This window comes from Onychostruthus taczanowskii, unplaced genomic scaffold (assembly GCF_017590055.1).
Source record: "Onychostruthus taczanowskii isolate IOZ18803 unplaced genomic scaffold, ASM1759005v1 scaffold3, whole genome shotgun sequence".
Taxonomy (NCBI): Eukaryota; Metazoa; Chordata; class Aves; order Passeriformes; family Passeridae; genus Onychostruthus; species Onychostruthus taczanowskii.
Genome location: NW_024500349.1, coordinates 8,099,349 through 8,122,243, shown reverse-complemented (window position 1 = coordinate 8,122,243; position 22,895 = coordinate 8,099,349). Strand labels below are relative to the sequence as shown.

Here is a 22,895-nt window from a genome sequence, read left to right as displayed (position 1 = left end):
AAAAACAAAACAAAAAGCACCCTCAATTAATTCAAAAATTCATCCCTCCTGAAAAGAACAAAACCATCAAACCTGATTGGGGAATGGGGAAAGTATGCATTTACATCTTGTAGCGAACTTCTTAGAAAACATATTTTGGAATTTTTTTCTTAAAATCAAAGAATCCCCAAAGTATGCACATACAAAGGCTTTTTCATTCTACTGTGTAGGTAATGCTTGTAGGGCCTACAGGCACAAGTAAAACTGTGCCATTACATAGCACCACTTTAAATATCCACAGCATGAAAGCTAATTTATAGATGTGTGCAGAGAAATTTCATATCAGCAAATTAAGAAAGCAAGTACACATAAGAATCTGTTCAATGCAGTTTTGCAAGCAAACTTTGTTGTAGATAGGTGAGCATGTGAGTTCAGCATTTTTTACACTATTCAGCAGAAGGTGTTCTTGTGATCATTTTTGTCTGTAATATATACATATGCATGTACATTTCTGCTAATCTTCATTCGAGTGTGAATTTTGTTGTATGATCTGGCAATCTGAAAGAGATGGTAATTCTGTAAAACAAATTCAGAATTTCATATCTCTGTGTAATATATCTACTTGTCCCTAGTTTTATTTGTACAGCAGCTACACTGGTTCTGCAGGCTCATGAGCTGCCTTGTGACTTCAGGGTGAGATTGATGTACAGCAGTATCAACTTCAGTAAAGAGCGTGTATGTTGGATGTAGTGATTTTTCAATCAGCGTTTTGTTATTTTATGTTGTATTTAATGAGGTGTCATCATGATTTATTAGGCTTGTACAGCTGTGTTTTCAAAAATTTATTGGAGGTTCTTCTTTCTCTCCCTTCGGAGTGGGAAAAGAGCATTCTCCCTACAGCACCAAGGAGTGGAGCACTTTGAGCTCATCCCCAACGTCTTTCTCTTTCCTTTCTCTGCTCTGCTTCGAGCTGCCATGCTTCTATTAATAACTTTTCAGGTCTTTCCAAAGAAGCATTCTTTGCACTTTTCATGTGGGTTGCAAGATCTGAATGACAAAAATGAGACATAGCGGGGAACATTACTGGGCTTTAAAGTATTGAAAGGTAAGGAGACCGCCTGACCTTCCTGCCAGAAGGAAGATTTCTTTCTTCTGCTTAAGAGCTAGAGGACTCTTCAATCTTCTCCTGTGTTGTTTAACTTCAGCTCTTTTAAAGGTCATGCTTGCAGGGAGTGCTTTTTTTTTTCCTCCAGTATTTTTAACCTATAGCTGCTTCAGTGGAGGTTTCTCCAAAAGCCTCTCTTGAGCAGAGTAGCATTTACAGGCAATTAATATCTTCCTAGTTGGAAAACACTGGTGGATAAGCAGTGCTAGTGAGCAGAGGAGCACTCCTGTGTTGCTACCTCCAGCCCCAGTGTACGTTCCCATTCTTATAGAGTGGGACTTCCCTCTAAACCCTGTAGAAAACTTCTGGGGAAAAAATGTGCTCTGTATGAGCAAAAAGATTTGACTGGTTAAATTGAAATGCGTGAGCAGGGTGTAGGGTGCCATAAAAACATGGATAAAACATATGTCATGGGTATTTGGTGACTGTTGTTGTAATGGGTATCTCATTCCCGATTTGGAAGGACCATTGCAAGCTTAACAGTTCTGTCTTGTATTTATTATGTTCTAGTTAAGTAAAGGTAGACTAATACATGCAGTTCTTAAAACATGCCTTCAAACTAGGTCATGGTGAAGTTGTCTACATTTTATAATAGATGTGTGGTCAGAAGTAAATTACAAATAAAAGTGGAAAAATCCTAATCTGATGAATACTGACAATGCTAATTCCAAAGCTTGAAAGAGTAGGTGGTCCACATAAATGTAAGAAAATAAGGAAAACCTTACGACTTACGTACACCTCTATTTCTAAGCAAAAAATTATCTATTTATGGTTTGTCCAATGTGAGCAATCAAAGAAATGCATGAATATTGTCACTTACAAAAACGCAGAGTTTTCCACTACTGTTAGAAATAGACTTCTGCTTATTTGAACTGAAACTAGGTACATTCACATGCATGCAAAATTTCACTTTGTTTTCTACAAACAGTTCAAGACACAGGCATACAAGATTTCTTAAGCTGCAGGGGTAAATAGTCATTGGAAATAAAGAAGTTGAATTATCGTTGGAAAGCATGGCTTGACTGGCAAAACAAGAACAATGTGTTGGTATAGGAAAGCATTTTGCTGGCATTGTCAGTGACTGTCCATAAAAAGTACACTCCAGGTGTGCTTTAAAGCACTTCTTTATTTCTGAAACAAGTCTAAATATGGAATGCTGTTTCTTCTCTTCCAGAGTGTCACTCTTGAGATTGCTTTTGATCTGGAAAGAATAACACTGCTTTCACATTCTTCCATTACCTGCATTCTCTCCTGGGATATATACACAGGAAAAGTAGACTTTCGGGATTAAGGCATATATGTAGCATCTTTGCAAAGACTAAATATATTCTGTTTTCTCTAGATCAATGAACTGAGCCATGTTCAAATCCCTGTTATGTTGATGCCAGATGATTTCAAAGCATACTCAAAGATAAAGGTGGACAATCACCTTTTCAACAAGTAAGTACAAGTAACAATTTTGCGTAGAAGTGGATAGCAGTAGTGATATTTTTATGAAGTACTATGAACTCTGTTATTTTTCAGTGCATGGAACTGAAGTTTTGATGATTAAGTTAATCCTGAGATAAACATAACCGTCTGTGCTGTTCTAAAAAGCAGCAGCAAAGGCTGCTGGGTAGAATTTTTTCCTCCATATGGTTTATTATTGACTTATGAGTGTATTTGATACTGAAGGTGATTCTTTTTTGCTGTGATTATTTATGGCTGATAGAGGCATTTATTTGTGTATTTCTAAAAATATAACTTTATGTGCTCTTTATTAAGTGTTGTATTTGAATAAGAATGAGAATCTAAAGTCTATATCAAATGTAAATAATGTTCAGCTTTTTATTTTCCATGATACAAAATCATACCCATCATATAGGAGTTTCAAAAGCATTATGGTAATTTCATGTAATACCTATTGTCTCTTAAAAATAAAATGCCCCATGAGCAGTATGTACAGACATACAAAACTATTAATAGTGGTTTGTGTATAACCTGAATTTTATTCAAGAATCTATGTAGAAAAGAAAAATTCTGCTATTTTGGGTCTTCAGCTCTGTGACAAAGGTAAAAATAATTTTTCTGTTGTATAAGTCTAAAATGAACACTAGGATATTAAAACTAGTTTTGTGTTGAATGAGTCAAATTTTCTTTAAGTTTTGGCACTGTTAGTACTTTTTGATGGCACAGATGGTATAGTAATTCTTGTATAGTCCAATCTAAGATTTCACCTTTGAAGTAAGTTTAGGGCAGTGGGAAAGCTTTCTTTTCTTCTTTTGAATCCATATTTCAAAATTGTGAAAATACAGTTTGTGTTCATTTTCGTCATTGTTGTAGTTCCTTAGCTACAGCATAATGATGTTGTAGTAAGCTAATAAACATTCATTAAACATTGTGAAGAAAAACAAGATAACCCAATCTCAGTGAAAAAAATAAAGCATTAGAAGAGAAATTGTAAGAGGATTGTTACCCTGAGCTTTCTATGAACAGCTTTGAGACAAAATTCTCGAGTTGCTTATTATATATGCACAGTAGCTAAGTTGAATTGGTTTTATCTTCTTTCAGAGAAAACATGCCAAGTCATTTCAAATTTAAAGAATATTGTCCAATGGTTTTCCGCAATTTAAGAGAGAGATTTGGAATTGATGATCAAGACTTTCAGGTAAGTTCACTTTGAAAAAGCCTAGACTGATGGAAATGCACATTTCTGTTAAACATTTCGGCCTGCCCCAGCTTCCCTCTGGTTCCTGCCCTTGTGCCATCTTTAGTCCTCTGTGTTTCTCATTGGAGTGCCTCCATATAAGCCACATTTACTGAAGCTGCAGGGTAATACTTCTTGCTATGAGGAGGAAAAATAGTGTCTGGACACTTCTGGCAAGAGATTCTGTATTCAGCTGAGTTGCTTAGATAACAGTTGCTTCAGTGTTCTGTCTGTATGAGATGTGGTTTCTGAAATGACCACAGCCTTTTTTTTTTCTTTTTTCCCCTCATGCTTTTTTTGGTTACAGGAGAGTGACCTATGGCCTGCCAGCTTCATCCTGCTTCATCATGTTTCATTTTCCTGTTGTTAAGAGGATCTGGAAACAAATTGCTTGTGTAAAGTAGATATAGCAAACCAAGAAATTGCTCTGGATTTGGCAGGGTTGTTCCATGCAGTCAGAGTTTCTTTCTGCCTTTGCAAAAGAAAGTCCCTGAGCTCTGCTTCAGCCTGATTTGCCAGTTCTCACTGACAGTTCCCTTTTCCGTTAGCTGTTCCTAATACACAGCATTTCAGTCACAGGGATAATGCCTTCTGCAGTCACACTGCAAGATGTCCTGCCCTAAAGAATGCTGGCTGTGTCATCCAGTACTGCTTCCTCTCATACTTTTTTTGCGTTTTTAACTATTTTGATATGAGCTGCAGTTGTGTTTATAATGTCACTAAGATAAAGAGAATCTTTAAGAAATGGTTTGAAGTAGCTAAACAAATGGTACAAAATGCATTTGTACAACAACACTTCCATTCTTGCCAATGGACTAAACGGAATGTTGCAGCCAAAATCTGTATCTGAGTCCTTCAACAATTCTTTTGCCCCTTTCAAGATCAAACAATGTGTTAGAAATTTATAGGCGGGCTAAAATGTGCAGGGGTGTAGACAGAGATTGTTATGAATCTCAGTATGCAGCCACTGTAACCTTGCTAAGACACTTTGCCAGTCAGTGGAGAAGAGGATGTTGGTTTATTTTGGAGCTGTCATGATCATGTTCCATGATTTTTCATTATCCTGTTTATGAAGAACTGTTTAAAAGGAAATGCATTGAGACTGAGGCCAGCAGTTTAAACAGATGCATCAAATGGCATTCCTGGTTCAGTTCTGCTGTTGGACCAAGCAGGATCCTATTGCATGGGAAGCTACTTGATCCCTGTGTATGAAGATTTCATTTTTCTTGACAAAGAGGAAGACGTGATTGCTCTTGAAATTGTGCTGTCAATTCATGTTTGCTGTCTTTAGAACATGGGCTTTTGACATTACTGGACAGTGGAAGGTAGAGTTCAGTGACTGTTAGAAGACTTGAGATGCTGTAGTGAGTTAAAACTGGCAGACTTGGCATAATCAAAAATGCTGCATTCGACACCACTGTGAAATGCTTCCATCTGCACTGCTGTTCTGCAGCAGAAATTCCTGTTGTAACTATGTTATACTGCTGTTTGGATTTATTAATGATAACAATGATAAAACAACATTAAGTAACTGTCACTGGATAAATTGTCCATATTTTCAGATTAAAACCAAAAGTACTTCTTTGTATCTGTGTGTTTTGGTAATGTAACCAATCAACAACCCAAAACAAGAACATGTAACTACATCCTGGTTTTTGATACAACAAAATTATGTATTACAAAAAACTCATGGTTTTTAGTATTTAAAGCATATTTACTGAAAAATGGAAAATAGTTAATTTTAACCTGAGGGAAGACAATGTCCACCTTCACTATTGCTTTTTTCCTCAGCCCAAGCAATTTATCAGTCTGAATTCTTTTTCTACTTGACTAATCTGACTAAAAAGAAAATAAATTAAATGCTTAAATTATTAATGTATTTTGAACTCACTTTGAAAATTAAATTATTTTTGCAGAATTGAGCATAAAGAAAATTTGTCTCCTCACATGTAAGATAGGAATTATCCCTATTAAAAGTAGAAGTTGCTTTCATTTTAATTTTAGTCTCAGTGACTTAAAAAGGGAATCTAATACATACTTTTTTCAGATAACCTTTGTCTTCAAGGAAGTTATTCCAATTATTATTGGTTAAAATTATTGTCTTGTACTCAGAATCATACCTGAAACTGAAAAATTATTTGCAGTGTAAAAGTAAGGGGAAGCTTATGGAAGGAATATCAAGTTGCTTTCTCTGATAGTTTTTCTTATATAGTGATTTTCAGGAAGGGAGTCCTAGTCAACTGTGAACAATGTCATTCCCATTATTGAGCCAGAAAGGATTGGTTTAGATAAATAAACCAATTACCTTGTTCATTAGTCAGACACATCAGTCACAGTCTCAATGAACATTCATTTTAAATGCCTTTGTTTTCAGAATGTTCTGCTGATATCCTTGATGAGTTGTTCCAGAGGGCAAATAGTCTTTCCTTATGAGTAAGCACTAAAAAACCAAAACCTACCTCATGAAAAAAACCTGGTAGCATATGCTCTAAGTAGTGGGCTATACTAATTTTAATTGTTTACATTGTGTTTCTCATTTTGTAGTAATTTTGTGGACTGTTTAACAAATAGGCAGTTCACATGTGGAATAATTAATATATGGAACTTGTCTTACAGAGATCTCCTTATGTCTCTGAAGAGAGATTTAAATCTCACGAAGTACATGGCTTTTTCCTACAAGTAGTCTGGACTTAGGAGTCAGAGCAATTCCTTAAATTGTGTATGGCTCATGCCTTACAGGAAGCCATTCCTAGTAATGGCAATTACAGTTCCTGGAATGAACTCCCCTCCTTGACATGACACAAACCAACTCCCTTCTTTGAGATGTTTTTGGTAATCTGTCCTGCATCTGTCTATATTTCATAGCTAGTTGGACATCTCCAAGAGACATTTAGTACTGAACTGGGATTGAAGTTTCATGGACATGCATGTGCAGTTGCTAATACAGTGTAGCTTGTTTGTGCTTCATGCTTTATAATGGACAGCAGTGTAGAAAATATAGTATGAAGTTAGTGAAACCTTGAGTTTCATTCAAAGATTGCCTGTACAAATGTGTTATGATAAATGAGGTCCTTAATATAGGTTCTTTGAACCTAGATTTGAATATAGAAACTTTGTTCTAATATTAAAAAAATTCTACAACAGTTACTGCATTAAATTAAAAACTGGTCTGGCTGTTTTTTCTTAAAAGAAGGAACACAACTGATGATCAGTCAGTATGAATCCAGATTGCATTTGAATGATGGAAAAACTTTAAAACCATTTTAACCACTTACAAAGACTATGAATTATCAAAGGGAAAGAGACTATTGTTTTGTACTGTTGGATGTTACAAGTACATATGGATCGCTGATTGAAGATTACTATTTCATGTGTCAAAGTAATTCCAAAAGCCAGGGCGTTAAGTAATGACAGATTTTGCCTTGATAGGGTAAATTATGTATTTTTGTTAGTGTTTTCTTGTTTAATTGAAAAAGAATCCTAATATTCACGGGAGAATACTTGAGAGCCTTAACTGGTTCTAGTAGAAAAGAAAAAAATTTATTAGAAAACAGATATTGTAAAGTCCCTCACTAAGCACTAAATTAATTTTAATTTCTGCATTCCCCCTCAGCTTTAGACACTGTAAAGGTTATTCTACAGAAAGATTTCTGCCCCCTCTACCAAGCTCCCAACCCCGTTTCCCCCCCATCCAGTTAATGGGATAGCTGTTTTCCTTTGGGATTGCTTCTCAAGTCAGTTGACATACTTTGTTACCTTAGAAAATCCAAGAGTAGAGTTCTGTTAGAAGAATTACAGGTTAGCTTCTGTAAACTGAAAAATTATGAGATATTATCAGGCAGACAGCTCACCTAACAACCCCCAAAAATCTGTAGAAAAATGGATCTACTACCGTTACAAATGCTTCTGCTGCTGTTGCTCTGGGAAGGGAAACTTTTTTTTACTATGCTGCAACACATCTGTTCTTGCTTAAAGTTATTGCTGAATCCTACATCTGGATTCTGCCAGGCAACAGAGGAAGACTGGGTTCTTGCCCAGTAAAGTACAATTGCGCATACCCGAGGGCACCGATGTCGCAGTGCACCTAATGAGCCTTCTGCTGGGGATGAGGGAGAGCACAACTGACTTCCCTACTCGCTCTAGTGGGAGACAGGCTCAGATCTGACTTCTCCTGTCTGTAGGAGCAGTTTGTAGAGATTCTCTGTACAGGACAAAAAATTCGTAAAGAACTTTTAGCAGCTGGTTCTGTAAGTTCCTTTTAATTTACCTGTGCTTGATATTTCTCTAAGCACTTTTCCATATAAAAGTTTGTAATGTAAAATAATTAAGAATTCCTGCTTTTAAGCAATTTCCCTAATAACAAACCATATGAACCTGTATCTTTAACTTCTTCTGATAAGGCTGTTAAGGAGACTTTTCAGTATCTCCCAGACCTTTCTATGTAGAAGGATTTGTAGCATCAAGAAAACAATGCAAATTCTAGGCTTGTTTTTTAGATGTTGGCCTGCAATATAATTTTCTTTTGAGGTATCTAAACTTCAGATCATCAAAATTCTTATCTCTAAATATTTTTGTTCATTTTACATGACTTATCCAGTCTTAAGACATCATCTTAAGAACTTTAAAAGTACTTTGCAATCTAAGATGGTATCTTTCTTCAGACAAACAAATATTAATCAGTGCTCTCAGCTGGTGCTTCTACACTAAAATTCATGCTTTTATTCCTTGGCCCTTGGTTTGGGAAAGAACAAGCACCTCCAGCATCAAACTACAGACAGCAAGGTCAGCAGTAGCTATGTTAGAAGTTGGAGCTTATTCCTAAGACAATATCTTCAATTAATTCCATAAAGTGCATTAAAAATCATCAAAGCAAGAACTGTCTTGTACAGAAAATACCAGTACTAGTCATTTTATTTTAGCATGATAAGTGTGTCAGTGCCTGAAATGTTCCTGGGCTTGTCTGTCAGATGAGGTTCCTGTAGCAGAGTATACAGTTTGTGGATCCCAAATGGACATTGACACCAAGACATTCAGAACTGCTGACATCTTGTTTGATGTGAGTATAGGCAGTGGTGGTAGTAAAGTGTTGAACCAGCTGTAGTAACAAAACCTCTGCTGTTTGTAGTCTTCCCAGCACATAAAAAATGAAGTTTTCAATCTAAACCTAATGTTCTTAGATTTAGTACCCTAAGTGTCAACCCAAATAATAATTTAGTGATGGTGGGAGTTAACCTTAGTACATATGGCAACAGAAATTCTAACTTATGGTTTCTTCCAGTTTTCCCTAGAAAACATTTAATTTGCCTTGCTTTTGGCTGTTCCTTGCTTATACTGTTATTCAAACTGGGCATTCAAACTGGAAAATAGTAATTTAGCATATGCTGGCAACATCAAAAGAGCAAACTGATAAGTACTCCCGAGTTCTTGCAGATATTGAAAGGAAGGCATTAAGCCAACCTTTGCAGGGCTAAAGGGAAAAGGTTCCCAGAAAAAGAGCCACAGCTCTTCCCAAAGCAAGTGCATGCCTTAAGTTGACAGCTCCAAATCCAGATCTATGGTCTCAATAGGATAACTTGTTTTAGGAAAGACCCTCATGTTTTATTCATTAACTCTTATTCAACGAAGCCAAGGAACCCATCACCTTTCTCCTGGAAGGATGGCTCAGTACAAAAAAGAAATTCATGCTTCTCTGTCAAAGTTTTTCCTATCTTTTTCCATAGTAATCACTCCCTTTTTATAAATGTTCATAGGTGTTTGGAGTGTGTGCATCCACATCTTAAGATCATAGAAGGAGCTCTATACTTCTGATGGGTGCAGCACAGGACCAGTGGTATCCTGTTTTCATCTTTTGGGGATCCCATGGCATTCACCATAGGCCTTTAGAGAGTCATGCTTATGAGCTGACAAGAAATCATCATGCAAAATTGTCCATATATCTGGCAAAGGCAGGGGAGGTTACACCCCTGAACGTGCTTGTAGCATGTTACTGGTAGGTCAGGTATGCTTTTCTCCATGTCAGACTCCTTGCAGACCTTCTGGTGTTAGAGATCAGTGTTGCCTGGTCATACTTCTGCAGCAGGGTTTCCAGATAAGCACCTGCTTAATTGCAAGAATAGTGTCACCATACAAAATAGACCCAAAAGTCATCCCTACCTGTCCCTGTATGACCACCCAGATATCTCTGGGTTTGGTGCTTCTGTTTTTTTTTTTTTAAAAAAAACCCAGTGCTTTACCTTTCTTCTCTCTAAAAGTCACTGACAAAACATTGTATTGAAAATCATCTCAGGAGTAGTATACTTGTTTAAAATTACAGCAAATAACCTTGGAGCATCTGTGTCAGTTGTATGACACTGTCTTTCTGATGTCCTCCTTAATCAGTAATCCTGATCTAATTTCCATATTCGTGATTCCTGAAGTCTTGTAAAAAAAAAAAAAAAGAAAAAAAAGGTTGGGGGATGCTCCAGGTTTGTCTTGTTGGGAAGCTGTGCCTGGGCCAGAGAGCAGCACCGTGACTTCTGCTGCAGGAGAACAGCCAGACTGTGTGTACATCATCCTCCAACAGCCATGAGCCACTGTCAGGCCTTTCCACTGACCTATGATTTCAGTCATCACAGAGCATCATCTGTGCACTTGTTTTTGCCTATTTGTTCATTCAAAGCTTGCCCAGAGGCACTCTTAAATAGTCTGGGATGTGATCTGATTTGTCTTTAGGGTGCGTTCAGCTTGTAAAGCTCATTTTAGTTTTCCACAGCTTTTGGATGAGATCACAGCAGCAGAAACCCTTGTTTGCCTTTGTCCAGACGTCATGAAATGGGGAAGATTTAAATCAATGGGAAGCTGTTAAGCCAGTCAGTTTGAAAGATTACTGTTCTTCTAAAGCTCTCTATGCTTTACCACCAGCATTTTTCTATTGCCCTTTTTCTCTTTCTTAGGAAAAGGTCTGACTCAATGGCAATTTTTATTAGGATCCCTTTTTAAATTAGTTACACAGAGTATTTGTATTACATCCAACACATAGTTCATGTGTTCAAAGTTTCTAAAATACGATCTTGTCTGCTAAAGTAGCAGTTAGAAAACAATGACATTTACATTAGGCGTGCGAGAGATTAGAATGAGCTAATTAAATTGACCTTTAAATCTCTCCACCCTCTTGGAGTCTGGGGCTAATCCTTGGCCTCCCACTGTGGAGATAAAAATTCATGCTGTGAACATTTTAAGCAAAGTGGGCAGAGAAGAAGAGCCTCACCAGCAGTTTGTCTTTGAAGAGGGGAGCAGTGCTTTGCCAGTTATAAATATAGCTTGCAGTTAAGATGTGAGATGGGGGACAAGTTCTTCCTGTACTTCAGTGGCTTTGCTCCGTGTGTTTTCTTCACAAAAATAGTTTCAGTTAGATAAAATAGCTCCAAACAAGCTTAACTTGTTATTCTTAGAAATAATCAAAGCCTCTCTGGAAGTTAGCTTTGTTTTTTTTATATCTACTATTGGTATAACTAACATATCATTATTGTTATTTAATTACAGTAACTTTTTTTATTGACCAATGTGTAAGGTAAAAATTTCCAAAGGATAAAGCATTAGATAGTCTTTAGCTGGCTTCTAAGGACTCTTGAGAATGGTTCTTACAAACTATTTGCTGTGATATTTTGTGTCTTGGATTTTTAAAACGCTAATTATTGCAGAGCTTTATAATAATAAACCAAAAATATATAAATAATGGATAATTAAATAACAGTCAACATTTAATTGTCAACAAACAATTGACATTTCACATAGTGAAATCTTGCAGAGGACACAAAATCCATTCAAGTGTTGAAGCAGAATAAAGTCAAAGATTTTGAACAAAACCCACTTTGATCACCTGGCATTCTGAACCTGTCCAAATGAGATCCTGTTCATATGGTGAGATGAATACTTACGTGATTAAAAAATGAGTGTAGAACTACAGAGAAGAGGCTTCGTTCAGGGAGGTGGTAGCTCTGAGAAGGAACAAGAGGTCAAAGAAGACAAGAATTCAGCACTAGGGGGACCTTCACACTAGGAGTAACTGCCCCCCCGGGTAGATAAATTAGAAGGTATAAAAAGATCTGGAAGAGTTCTAACTTCTTTTTGACATCTGTTTGTTTTATACCTGAAGCTATACTATATATAGTTTTCATGCTAGTAGTCTTTGAAAAAGGAAGTTGAAATTTGGATGAAAAAATACCAGAAAAGTGTCAAAGGAATTTAAGGACATAGAGAATGCCATTTGGTTGGGAGTGACAGAGTCTGGCCTGCTGCACTTGCAAAAATTGGAGTTAAGAAGTAGGTAGTATGTGAGTATCTTTGCAGAAAGAGAATACTAGGTACTTCAGGAATTAAATAAATATGAATTACCAGAGAAGGAAATAATTAAAATTCAGAATTAAACTCACCTTTCCAGCAACACAAATGGCTAAATACTAGGAAAACTGTTGTGGTGGATCTTGGTCTTTTGAAGATTAAAAAAATGAAGACTGCCTTTCTAGAATGTAGCTAATCCATAAGTAGAGATTGGAGTTCAGTTTAGGAAGTGCTGGGTGAAATGAAATAGCTTCTGATGAAAGCAGTTCTGTTGGATTCTAGTTTATGAAATTTTGTTGAAATCTCTAGAAGCAGCTCCTGTGAATGTCAAAGAATCCTGGATCAGGTCCTAAAAGCACCTATGGAAAAGAACCTTTTTCCTTACCTGATAGGTATTTGTTGTAAGAAATAAAACTGTGCAGATTGCTGAGAGTGTGGGAAAGACGAGAGTGAGTCTATAGTGAAATTAAACAACCTTTCAGGTAATTTGCTAGAGAATATGCTGTTCTTGCGTGAGATGATGACATGTAATGTAGGTGTGCTGAATAACTTTTTTTCCTCAAGAACTCTCTGGGAAGTTAAGTACTGGTAAATAGTTTAGCTCTCAGTAATTTATATGTGAAACTTTTTTTTAATTACTTTTATTATTTTATCAGAAATTAGTTCTGTGGGACAAATTCTTTGTGATTATTAGCTTCTCAGCACTGAAGATGAAATTAATATTTCTCGTTGTCTGCTAGTCAGTGCAGTATGGGTGATTTTTTTTTTTTAATATTCATTTATGTGAGGGCACTTAAGCTTCCAGACAGTGACTGGTCAGAGGGAAACTGTTTGGGAAAGAGGGGACAGTATGGAGAAATTTATCTAGTAGAGGTATCTGTGAGCTTGGCATGTTAAATGTGTCTTCAGTTGTATAAGTAATTACACAAGTAATTTAGTGTAGTCTTTAAATGACCTCATGAAAGTATTCACACTTTAAAAGTACAAAACCTTCTCTTTCTCCTGAGACCAAAAAACCAGCAGGCACAAGATTAAAACTTCACAAATGAGAAGTGAATGGGGAATTGGCACACCCGGAGCAGGAGACTTGCAGTGAGTTGCTAAGTGAAGCTGTTAAGTGGAACAGGGTATGCTTGGCTGACAGATGTTTTAATTGTGCCAGAGATCCAAGGCACACTGTGGAAGAGTTGGAGAAGGCTGGGAAATTCTGAAGGGTACAGGGCAGTCTGACCCTTAATTCTTTGAATTTTGAGCTCACTAATGCTATTGTATAAGCAGCTGATTTTTATTAACTTAATGGGACTAATACCTCCAACTTTGTACAGCTGGAGACATGCTCTGCTGGCTCCTGGCACAGCAGGGAGGAGCTGTGTCCTAGCAGTAAGTGATGGTACAAGGGTTGTTACAGCATCAAACCTTGGCAGATTAAGAGTTGGGCATTTTTTTGTCTCCATCTGAAGGATATCCTCCCTGTTCTGGCTTTGTAGCTCATAGATCTGTCTGTGCTAAGTGAGGAGTGGCTCATTTCCCATCTGTTCATATTCCACTTAGACTTCCCCTAATTAAGAAGCAGAGCCAGAGGGAATTCAATCTGGCATTTGCCATGATCCCTCTCTCTGTATCTCCTTTCCCCCTCCCTTAACCCCATTTATATTTTCCTTTTGGAAAAGGGAGATGCTTATGTTTCATTATTTATTTCCTCCCTAGTCCACTTAGAGATACCTCACTTAAGAAGGAGATTTTTCTGCCAGGGACCCCAGTGGGTCTCTCTTAACTGAATTTCCTGCTGGATTCAAGCAGAGGAAAAGGCCTACAACTGGTCTCTTCAGACAGGTTCAAAAAGCTTTGCTTCCAAGGAATTTGTGCACAGATGTCTACAGTACAACTTATCTTTCTTACTTTTCATACAAGTCATCACTTTAAATTTATCTGTGTGTTCTGGCAAAAGCTGTCTGGATCTCAGAAGCTACCATTTATATCTCAAAACTACATTCAACAATAAGAGAAGAGTCTATGCAATGTGACCAAAAGCTGTCTGAGTAACAGGACAAGTCAAATAAATGTGTATTTTTAGTTTGTCTAATGAGCACAACTGCATACCTTTCTTATTATTGTCTGCTTTAAGATAAAGTTCTTAAAAACTTGACTTTAAAACTTTGAAAAGACAACCCCAGAGTAAGTTAAACTTGTTAACTTATCTGGATATGTCTAAAGTCTAACATAAAAGTGAAATTTGATACCACATATGGTGTTTCTGGTATTTCTTACTAGTTAGAGATTTTCTAATGTTTGTGCTTCAAAGTGGCTTAAGTGCAGGACCTTCTTGGCCATTTAATGTCTTAACTTGCAAAAGAAACATTTTCTAATGAAGAATCTCTTCAATTCCACAACATCTACTATTAACTTAGTTAATATTAGTTTTGTTTGTGTTGTGTTAATGTTTGTAGTGTTAATGTTAGTATTTGGCTAAATGAGAGGCCTGAACAGTCTGAGTCCAACAGGTAAGTTAGCTTCACCTACATCAGAAGGGAAAAATCATAGTGGATTTAAAAAACCATATAGTTTCCTCTTTGAAGACACTAAAATCTCCTCGTTTGATCCTTTCAGTGAAGCTGTTTCTTGATCTCACTTGTTAATGATGATTTGCCAGTGAAGCCAATTCTTGTTATCTCTCTACTTAAAGATGGGTTACCATCACCAAGCAACAGTAGATGTGTTTTACTGAAGACTAATTTCTACCTATAAACAAGTATAACTAGTGTAGTTGAGAAATGGGGTATTTTGCAAGGTACCTGGAAGGTTTACTTGAGAAGGAATTTGAACTTTTCTCTATTCACAGAAGGGAGAATTAACCATTGCAAATAAAATCATCTACTGACAAAACTCAACTATGTATTTATCAACACAAGAAAGTGGCAATTACTAGTAATCTGCACAATATGATATAATTAGATTTATTTTTTCTGCTTTTTAAACCACACTTATTTAACAAACTTGGGCAAGTATCAAAAGAAAACACAGAAAATAATGTCTCCTATGTTCCATGTGCTTTTAAAGTTCAAAGTAACTACATTCTGTACCTGAAAAGTGCGTTGTATTGAAAGAGCTATGACAAGAGTGGGGAGTTAGTAAAAATAAAGTCTCAAAGACTTTAATTTAATTAAAGGTTTAAGTAGAGGTTGTTTTTTATTTAAACATGTTTAATGTTTAAACATTTCCTCTTAATTTATTAGTAGCGTCAAAGTATTGTAGCGAGGGCACTTGGGTTATCTGTGCATGTATGGAAAGATGCTGCTTAGCATAAAGTTGGTTGGTTTATTCTGACAAATTAATATGCATGTGGTAAAATGATAGCTATGTGCATTCTTAATTAATCCTGATATAGATAACTACTAATAAAATAACCATCTACTAAAAAATAAATGCATCACTATTTGTAACCCATTAAAATATTAATAAAAAGTGCAGCTAAATAATTATCCAGAGATGTATTTTCTTGTTAGCAACATTTTTGGTATGATAGTTGTATTTGCAAATTGATTTTCATCATAGTTAGCAATCAGGCAGAATAAATTTTCATTAGTGGAAGAAAAAGCTACTGCTGGAAAAACAGGGATCTCTTTAGGTGAAGGCAATTTCTGGCCATTTCCTCTTGTCCTTGTGCTTATTACCTGGAGAAGAGACTGACTCCCACCGGTTTGCACCCTCCTTTCAGGCAGTTGTAGAGAGTGATAAGGTCACCCCTGAGCCTCCTCTTCTCCAGGAGAAAGATGGCACGCAAGAGGATCTGCTCCATGACCTTCCCTGGCACCAAGGTCAGACTGACAGACCCTGGATCTTCCTTCTGGGTCTTCTTGTAGATGGGCATCACATTTTCTAACATCCAGTCAACTAAGCATCTCCTTTATACCAAGGCCTGTATTTCACTCAAATATGAAAATCTTTCCATGAAAATACACCTTAAGAGTACTTGAAACTTTGAGTTCATGTACTTTACATTTTCCTTCTCCTGCTTCTGATGTTCAGGGGCCAACTAGCCAATACCCTCTTTTGCAGCTTTTTATAGCTAAACAACTTAAGTCTCCTGCCAGGTTAATTGCTTTCAACTTTTATATTATATGGATTACAGGCTGAAGACTAGAGATCTGGGGGAAAAATACATTCTGAATACTGTGGTTACTGCTTTATTGCAATAGTTAACCTCAGAATAATGTACCCTTTTCTGCTGGGAATAATAACAAGTAATTACTCAGTAGCCTTTATTATTACTAACTGAATTATAGCTGAATAACTTAGCAGTAGTTTAATTCATTATGTACACTAATGGTTACCCATGCATTCACTTCTTTTTACAATTAAAAATAATTATTACATTACATCATATTTTCAATTTGTGATGAAGGCAACTGAATTTGTACTTCTTTTTTAATTTTAACTTCTATTGTCAGCTCTTCATCTTGAACTATTAAATATAGGCCTGGAAACAAAACCAATTTCTGACTGTAGAGCACAAAGGGCTTCTACCCAAATTCAATTTGAAAATTAGTGGAGTAGTGGTATCAAGTGTAGCATTAAGAAAAATTAATCAGTTTATAATACTTGTTTGCTTGAATAGACTTCAGTACATTAAAACTTTTCAGTGATGGAGTGGTGGGAAATCAATTTCAACAGAAAAAAATCTGAAAACAGGCAAATAATACTCTGTAATACTTGAATTCTCTGCTATCTTCAAAACTGTGTGAGGTGATGGTGTATCAGCACTTACATTTGTTAAAATTGACTGTCCAAAAGCCAGCATCAAGAAGGAACTGCAGTGTCTGCAGTGATGTCCCTAAAGCTCTCTTCTGATTAGTCTAGAAAAAATGTTGATTTATAAACCTTAAAGAAGCACCCACATCCTTTCATTCATTACTGAGTGGAGAGGATAATAGAGAAAGATGTCACTTTTTATCATAGACATCAGTAATTATTCTGGTTCATTGTACAAGCCTAGAAATATATAGAAAGAAGGGTAAAAGATTTATTTCTCCTACATGTCATAATTAAGGTTTTCATTCTAATAAGCCCTTGCAGAGCTGTGCACTTTTTGGTGATTTACTGTTATTCCTGCTACTCCTGAGTATTTCTGTTGAACTTAGTAACCTTGTGGGAAAACGGTTTTATTTCACATTAAATTGATTTCAGAAAGCACCCCACAGTTGGGATAAATTAAACAATGCTTGAAGCCCTATTGAAATCAATGGATCTCCAAAATACAGAGACGTAATTGTATGTGTTCAAGTGTCTTCTTAAACTCGGGGCTATAGTTACCGTAATTTCTTGGTTGAGGTTATTATTATTACTTCATAATAATTACTGACCAGGGGTTGAATCTGCATGTCCTGCTCCTTCTGAAAATCTCCAAATAAAACATAGATCCTGCAAAAACAAGATTGTGTGGGTTTGGTACCTGAATGTGGTAGATGTAGTGTATTAGTAATTACTCTCTCAGAGCATCATCGTTCTTCTGGTGCAAATCCATTTTGTGACTTAGTTCACAGTGCCTTACCACATCACACAAACATTCATTCTGTGACTCTTGGAGCTGAACTTCTGCTGTTCAGGAATATTCAATGTTTGCATTTATATATAAAAATTTAATTTAAATTGTCTTTGAATGTGAAATGGCTTTTCACATAGCAGGAAGAACATTATACTCTGTGAATGTGGAAAGAAGGGAGGTATATTTCCATTTAACAAGAGCTGTTTGTGCAGCATGGTACAATGAGGAAGGATAGCAGGAGCTGGGGTTTTCTGCTATAAGTAGAGATATACCAGATGGTTACTGCAAGTTTGTTTCATAAACATATAAACATAGAAGTGTTCCAGTAGTCTATCATTAACTTGTTTAACCTTTTCAGAGTATGTTCATATTTATGGAAATACACAGGGGGTCCAAAACATCATTGTTTTCTCATGGCTGTGTTGCTGCTGTTACTACTTTTTTTTGTGCAATTCAAGTGTATAACAATTGGCATAAGTTGTTATTGGTAAAGAAGGATGTTTCCAGGCAAAAAAGAAGTTGTTATACTTAGTCTATTTTTTTTCTTGGTTTTGTTTTTGTAAGTGTAAAGAATTCTAACCTAAATACTACTTATTCTCTGAGAAAAGCAGAAGGCTTCTCTTGCTTCTGTTGAAGCACCAGTAATTTTAAACTTCACTCTAAAAATAGTCCTTAGTCTCTCTTCTAAATGCTATACAGTCATCAACTAATTTTCTCCTCTTGAGACAGTATGGAGGTAGGCTTATTCTATGAAAGGAGGTATTGTACAAATTATTTGCTTAACTCTGTGGTATAGCTCTGGTACTAGAACTCAGAAATGTAACTGTGATCTTGGTTATGTAGCAGATCACACTGTCTCAAGAGCAAATACCGCTAATGTTAAAGTGAAACTATAACTATGGATGAATCATGTCTTTATAATTATTGTGGTGTAATGCAGTGTTCCTTCTGGATTTTTAATTACTCTGTTTTCTTCCCCAAAGCTGATAATATGTGTGTATCAATGTCCAATAAATTCTCATTAAATGTTGAGGATGAATTTTGAACCACTGATGAGCAATACCTTCCTTCTCAAACATGCTTTTCTTCTCAGAATATTTTTGAAGTGTTTTCTCAAGATAATGTAGTCTGTGAATACATGCTTTTCAGAATTCAGCTTGGTGCAGATGTATTGAAAAATATTTTAAAATAACTGTAAATTGTTTATGTGTGCTCTAAATAAAAGTTACATACTTTTGTCTGACTTGATGCTTTTTTTGTTTTAAATCAATTGACAGAATTCATTGACAAGAAGTGCACCCCTTGCCAATGATTCCCAAGCACGCAGTGGTGCCCGCTTTCATACGTCTTACGACAAAAGATATATCATCAAAACTATAACAAGTGAAGATGTAGCAGAAATGCACAACATACTCAAGAAATACCATCAGGTAATAAATGAACTCTGCCAAGGTGTGAGATGTCTTCTTAAATATTATAATGCCAATCTTTTTTAGAGGCTTAAAAGTTTCAAATTCATAATTATGGAAAAAGTCACTTCAGACTTTTTCCCTTTTGCATCAGCAATTTACTGTATGTCTGTAATTCACAAGGATGGACTTTTCTAAATGTCTGCACTTAGTATTTCATAAAAAAGAAATGTCTATGTGATAGTGGTGACTTGGAGGCTATGAGGTCCTTTGCCGTACTAAAAAGGTGGTCTTTCTTTTGGCTGGTGGACTCCCAGGCTTGAAGGTATTATTTTATTCTTGGCTTGCTTGCAGATGTCTGTGTACATGTGTATGAGTGCTGCATGTGACCTTCTCTTGCTGATTTGGTTAGTGAATATTCTGTGTTTCACAACAGATTTCAAAGATTAAAATTGTATAAGAAATTAAAAATTGGATGTCAATAATGTAAAAATTCTACTATTAAAAAAATTGGTTTTGGTAATGTGAATTTTCATACACAACTGTAAAGTTAAAAGTGAACAGCAGAGATCCCTCAAACCAGCCTTGATAGCTGCCATACTGTGCTGGTGCATAGTTTGTGTGGCTGGCACAGAGGGGAGCAGTACCTGGGAATTACAAAAGGCTTTAATAAAATCAGTGCTAGTTTTCTTAGCCCTACGTCTCTTTGAATAAGTTCTAAAGCTACAGAAGTCAGAAAAGCCTCTAGAAATCACCTAAAATATGGTACACAATAGGAAGGGGTTTTTGTCCCTCTTTCCATCTTCCTTCTCCTTTCTGTGGGTTGGAACTCCAGGTAAAGAATTAAGGATATTTGGGGTTGGGCTTTTTTATTGTTGTTTAGGTGGTTGATTTGTTGCTGTGTGATGTTCTTGTTTGTAGTACGTTTTGGTTTTTTTTTTTTTTTGTATTTACTTGTTTGTAGTACTTTTTTTTTTAATTTTTTTTTTTGTATTTACTACTTTTAATACTTTTTTTTACTTTATTTACTATTTTAATACTTTTGTATTTACTTTTGTAAAACCGGTTTTAACTTCTGAGGTGGGAAGCCAAAGCATTCTTTCAGGATACTTGGAACTGAAGATATTGCCAGCCATTTTTGTAAACCTCAAAGGGAGATCTCTGCAGGCTTCCAAGTCCAGAGTAACTTGGGAAGCCTTCAGGATGTTAGATATGAACTCTCTTCTCTCCTCCTGTGGTGTTCCTCTGTTTAAATAACACGTAGGACCATTGTGTGTTTGTTTTAATGTGAATAAATATTACTATCAGAAAATTTCTTATGACATTCCCCTAATGACAATTTTACCACTAAAAATTTTAAACCTAATTTAAATCTAATTGTATTTTGGGGCCTATTTTTATGTGAGTTTTCCAATTTACTATGTTAGTTTTCATCTGAAAGGGTTTGATCTGTGAAACTGTACAGCAGAATTAAAGCTGTAGTCTGTTTCATATTTGGCATTAGAAACTAGTATTAATGATACAGATTTTGAGATTTAATCCAGCTGTAAAGTCATTTTGCTTTTCAAAACAGTAATCTTTCAAGAGTATCAATGAAGACTGTGCTAACATTAATGAATTTAATAATTTTGAACCTTTTTCATTAATGCTTTCTGACATCAGGGTTCATATTAGGCTAGGTTACAGGGAATAATGATCTGAAATTTATCTCTACCAGGCACCTAATTTCACTTTATACTGGAAAATCTTTCATGTAAAATAGCTCTCACTGATGCCTCCAAGAGATTCATAAAGATACAAGTTGTATTTCTTTTTGTCTCAGAACTTGAAAGCACTGTACAAAACTAAATACAGAAGCACTCAAGTACAAAAACAGTTTAATAATTGAATTTTTTTATTTCAATAAATTAATTTCAGTGTCTTCAGCAATGTACTGAACAAGATCTAAATTAAATCCACTGGCTCTAATGACAGCTGACGCCATGTCCTCTGTGCTGCTGCTGGAAGTTGAATGCTTGGGATTGCTAGATACAGCAGCTTGTCCTCCCATTTGTCTAGACATTTTTCAGGCATGCAAAGCTTATCTTCACTTCCTTCTCAAAGTCTAGCAAACCCATTGTCCTGGTGGAAAGGTATTATTATTCCCTTGACCAAGTTGTCCCACTCAGATTGGCCTTAGCCAAATTGTCCCACACAGTTTGGCCTTCTGCTAGCTAACAGTGCAATGCCAGATGCATCCGCTGGCACTTGAGCTCATTAATGGTCCCTACTGTGGTTTTGATTTGGGCCAGCTTATTGTCACCCAAATAATTCTGGGCAAGAATAAAGGTGTTAATTAAGATGAGTTAATATTCCTACTTAGGAGTTTGAATGTAAGCATCATTTTTTTTAAGAGGGGAGGTTAATAACTTAGATGTGAGTTATTCCATTCCAGCTGGAGCTGATGCCTGAGGATGCTCCAAGACCTGTCTGTTTCACTGGTGTGGATGCAACTTTATGGTTCTGTAGGATGGCACAGTTGCAGTAGCATAAGACTTTTCAGATGCTGTCCTGGTACTCTTGTAGAAATCTTTGTCAATAAAACAAGTTCTCGTGAGTTCAGTTTTATTTTGGCATACTCTCTTCTGCCAATAGAGGAATTGTCAAGTTCCCTCTATTGATTTTCATGCCTTACTGTTCAGTATCTTTCTTGATTGTTAATAATGGTGCACTAGAGTGTCAAATATGGGATTTTTAGGGAGAGGTCTGCTTGTTAGCTTTTCTCCAATTTCAGTTCTCTGATTGTCAGCAGCACTCCCCACTTGTGAAAATTCCTGGCTGAGCTGTGTTTCACAACTCGAGTGTGATTGGGAATGGTTTGGAACTTCTAGTGGCACACCCGTGCAGCATACCCTGTGCCAGTCTGCCCTGAGAGCAGAGCTGTATTTGAAAGGTTCAGCCTTCTGAGAAAGGGAGTGTGTACACCCAGTTAGGTAGTACAGGGATCATCCTGGAAAGGACAACCTTTTTCAGGTGCATGAAGTCTAGGGATGTGGTTGGTGTGAATTTTAGGCTTTTTCTCCCTTGTTTCCTCAAAGGAGTTGAAGTTAGATCATCTGTCCATTAAGAACTGTGTCTTGTAAGCCATTACCTTGCACCCTCTTTCAAGTGCCCAAGAAGGTAGTAATTATCTTCCATTACTTCTGACATAAGTATGAGTGAAATTCATGCCATTTATGACAGAAAGTCTCTTTCAGTTTTTGTTTTTTCCCCTCTGCAAATTCATTCCATGTTCCTTTCCCTGTTTGAAACTCTGAATTAGTTTCATTTAAACCATAATATTTACTCACCTGTTTCCTTTGTAAGGCTAATAGCATAAGGCTGATAGAATCATTCTAGACCTTGAAAGCACCTCTGTCTTTGCTTAGGGACCAAACAAGCCTTATCAAATATTTTCCAAGACTGCTTGAACTGCTTAACAATAAATACCAGAGGAGACATCTATCTTGAAACCAAGAATGCTGGAGATGGAGCCATCACAAGGCAGAAGTGTGAGACTCCTTGTGTCCTTCATTCACCAGAACAGTTTTGATCTTGGCATTTGCAAAAAAGCTGTTGTTTTCTTTGCACCTTTTTGGTTGTTCCCAGAGCTACAAATGAGGCATCTGGGAGTTTGTGTGGTTGGCAGAGAAATATAGCACAGCAGCTTTTGCCATGAACCTCCAAAATCTGATTCCAAGTATTGGTTATCTTTTTGGGAAGTCACCAAAGGGTTAGATGCAGACATGTACACTGACACTGGCAGGTAGAAATGAA

General features: G+C 36.4%; 1 protein-coding gene across 1 annotated transcript in view; it reads left to right on the top strand.

Moving 5' to 3' along the window:
• Positions 1-22,895, top strand: part of PIP4K2A (phosphatidylinositol-5-phosphate 4-kinase type 2 alpha) — a 107,306-nt gene that overhangs the window by 54,861 nt on the left and 29,550 nt on the right. The window contains exons 2-4 of the mRNA XM_041408661.1: positions 2,487-2,584; positions 3,695-3,791; positions 18,969-19,121. Coding sequence (XP_041264595.1) covers positions 2,487-2,584; positions 3,695-3,791; positions 18,969-19,121 — 348 coding nt within the window. The remainder of the gene's footprint in view (positions 1-2,486; positions 2,585-3,694; positions 3,792-18,968; positions 19,122-22,895) is intronic.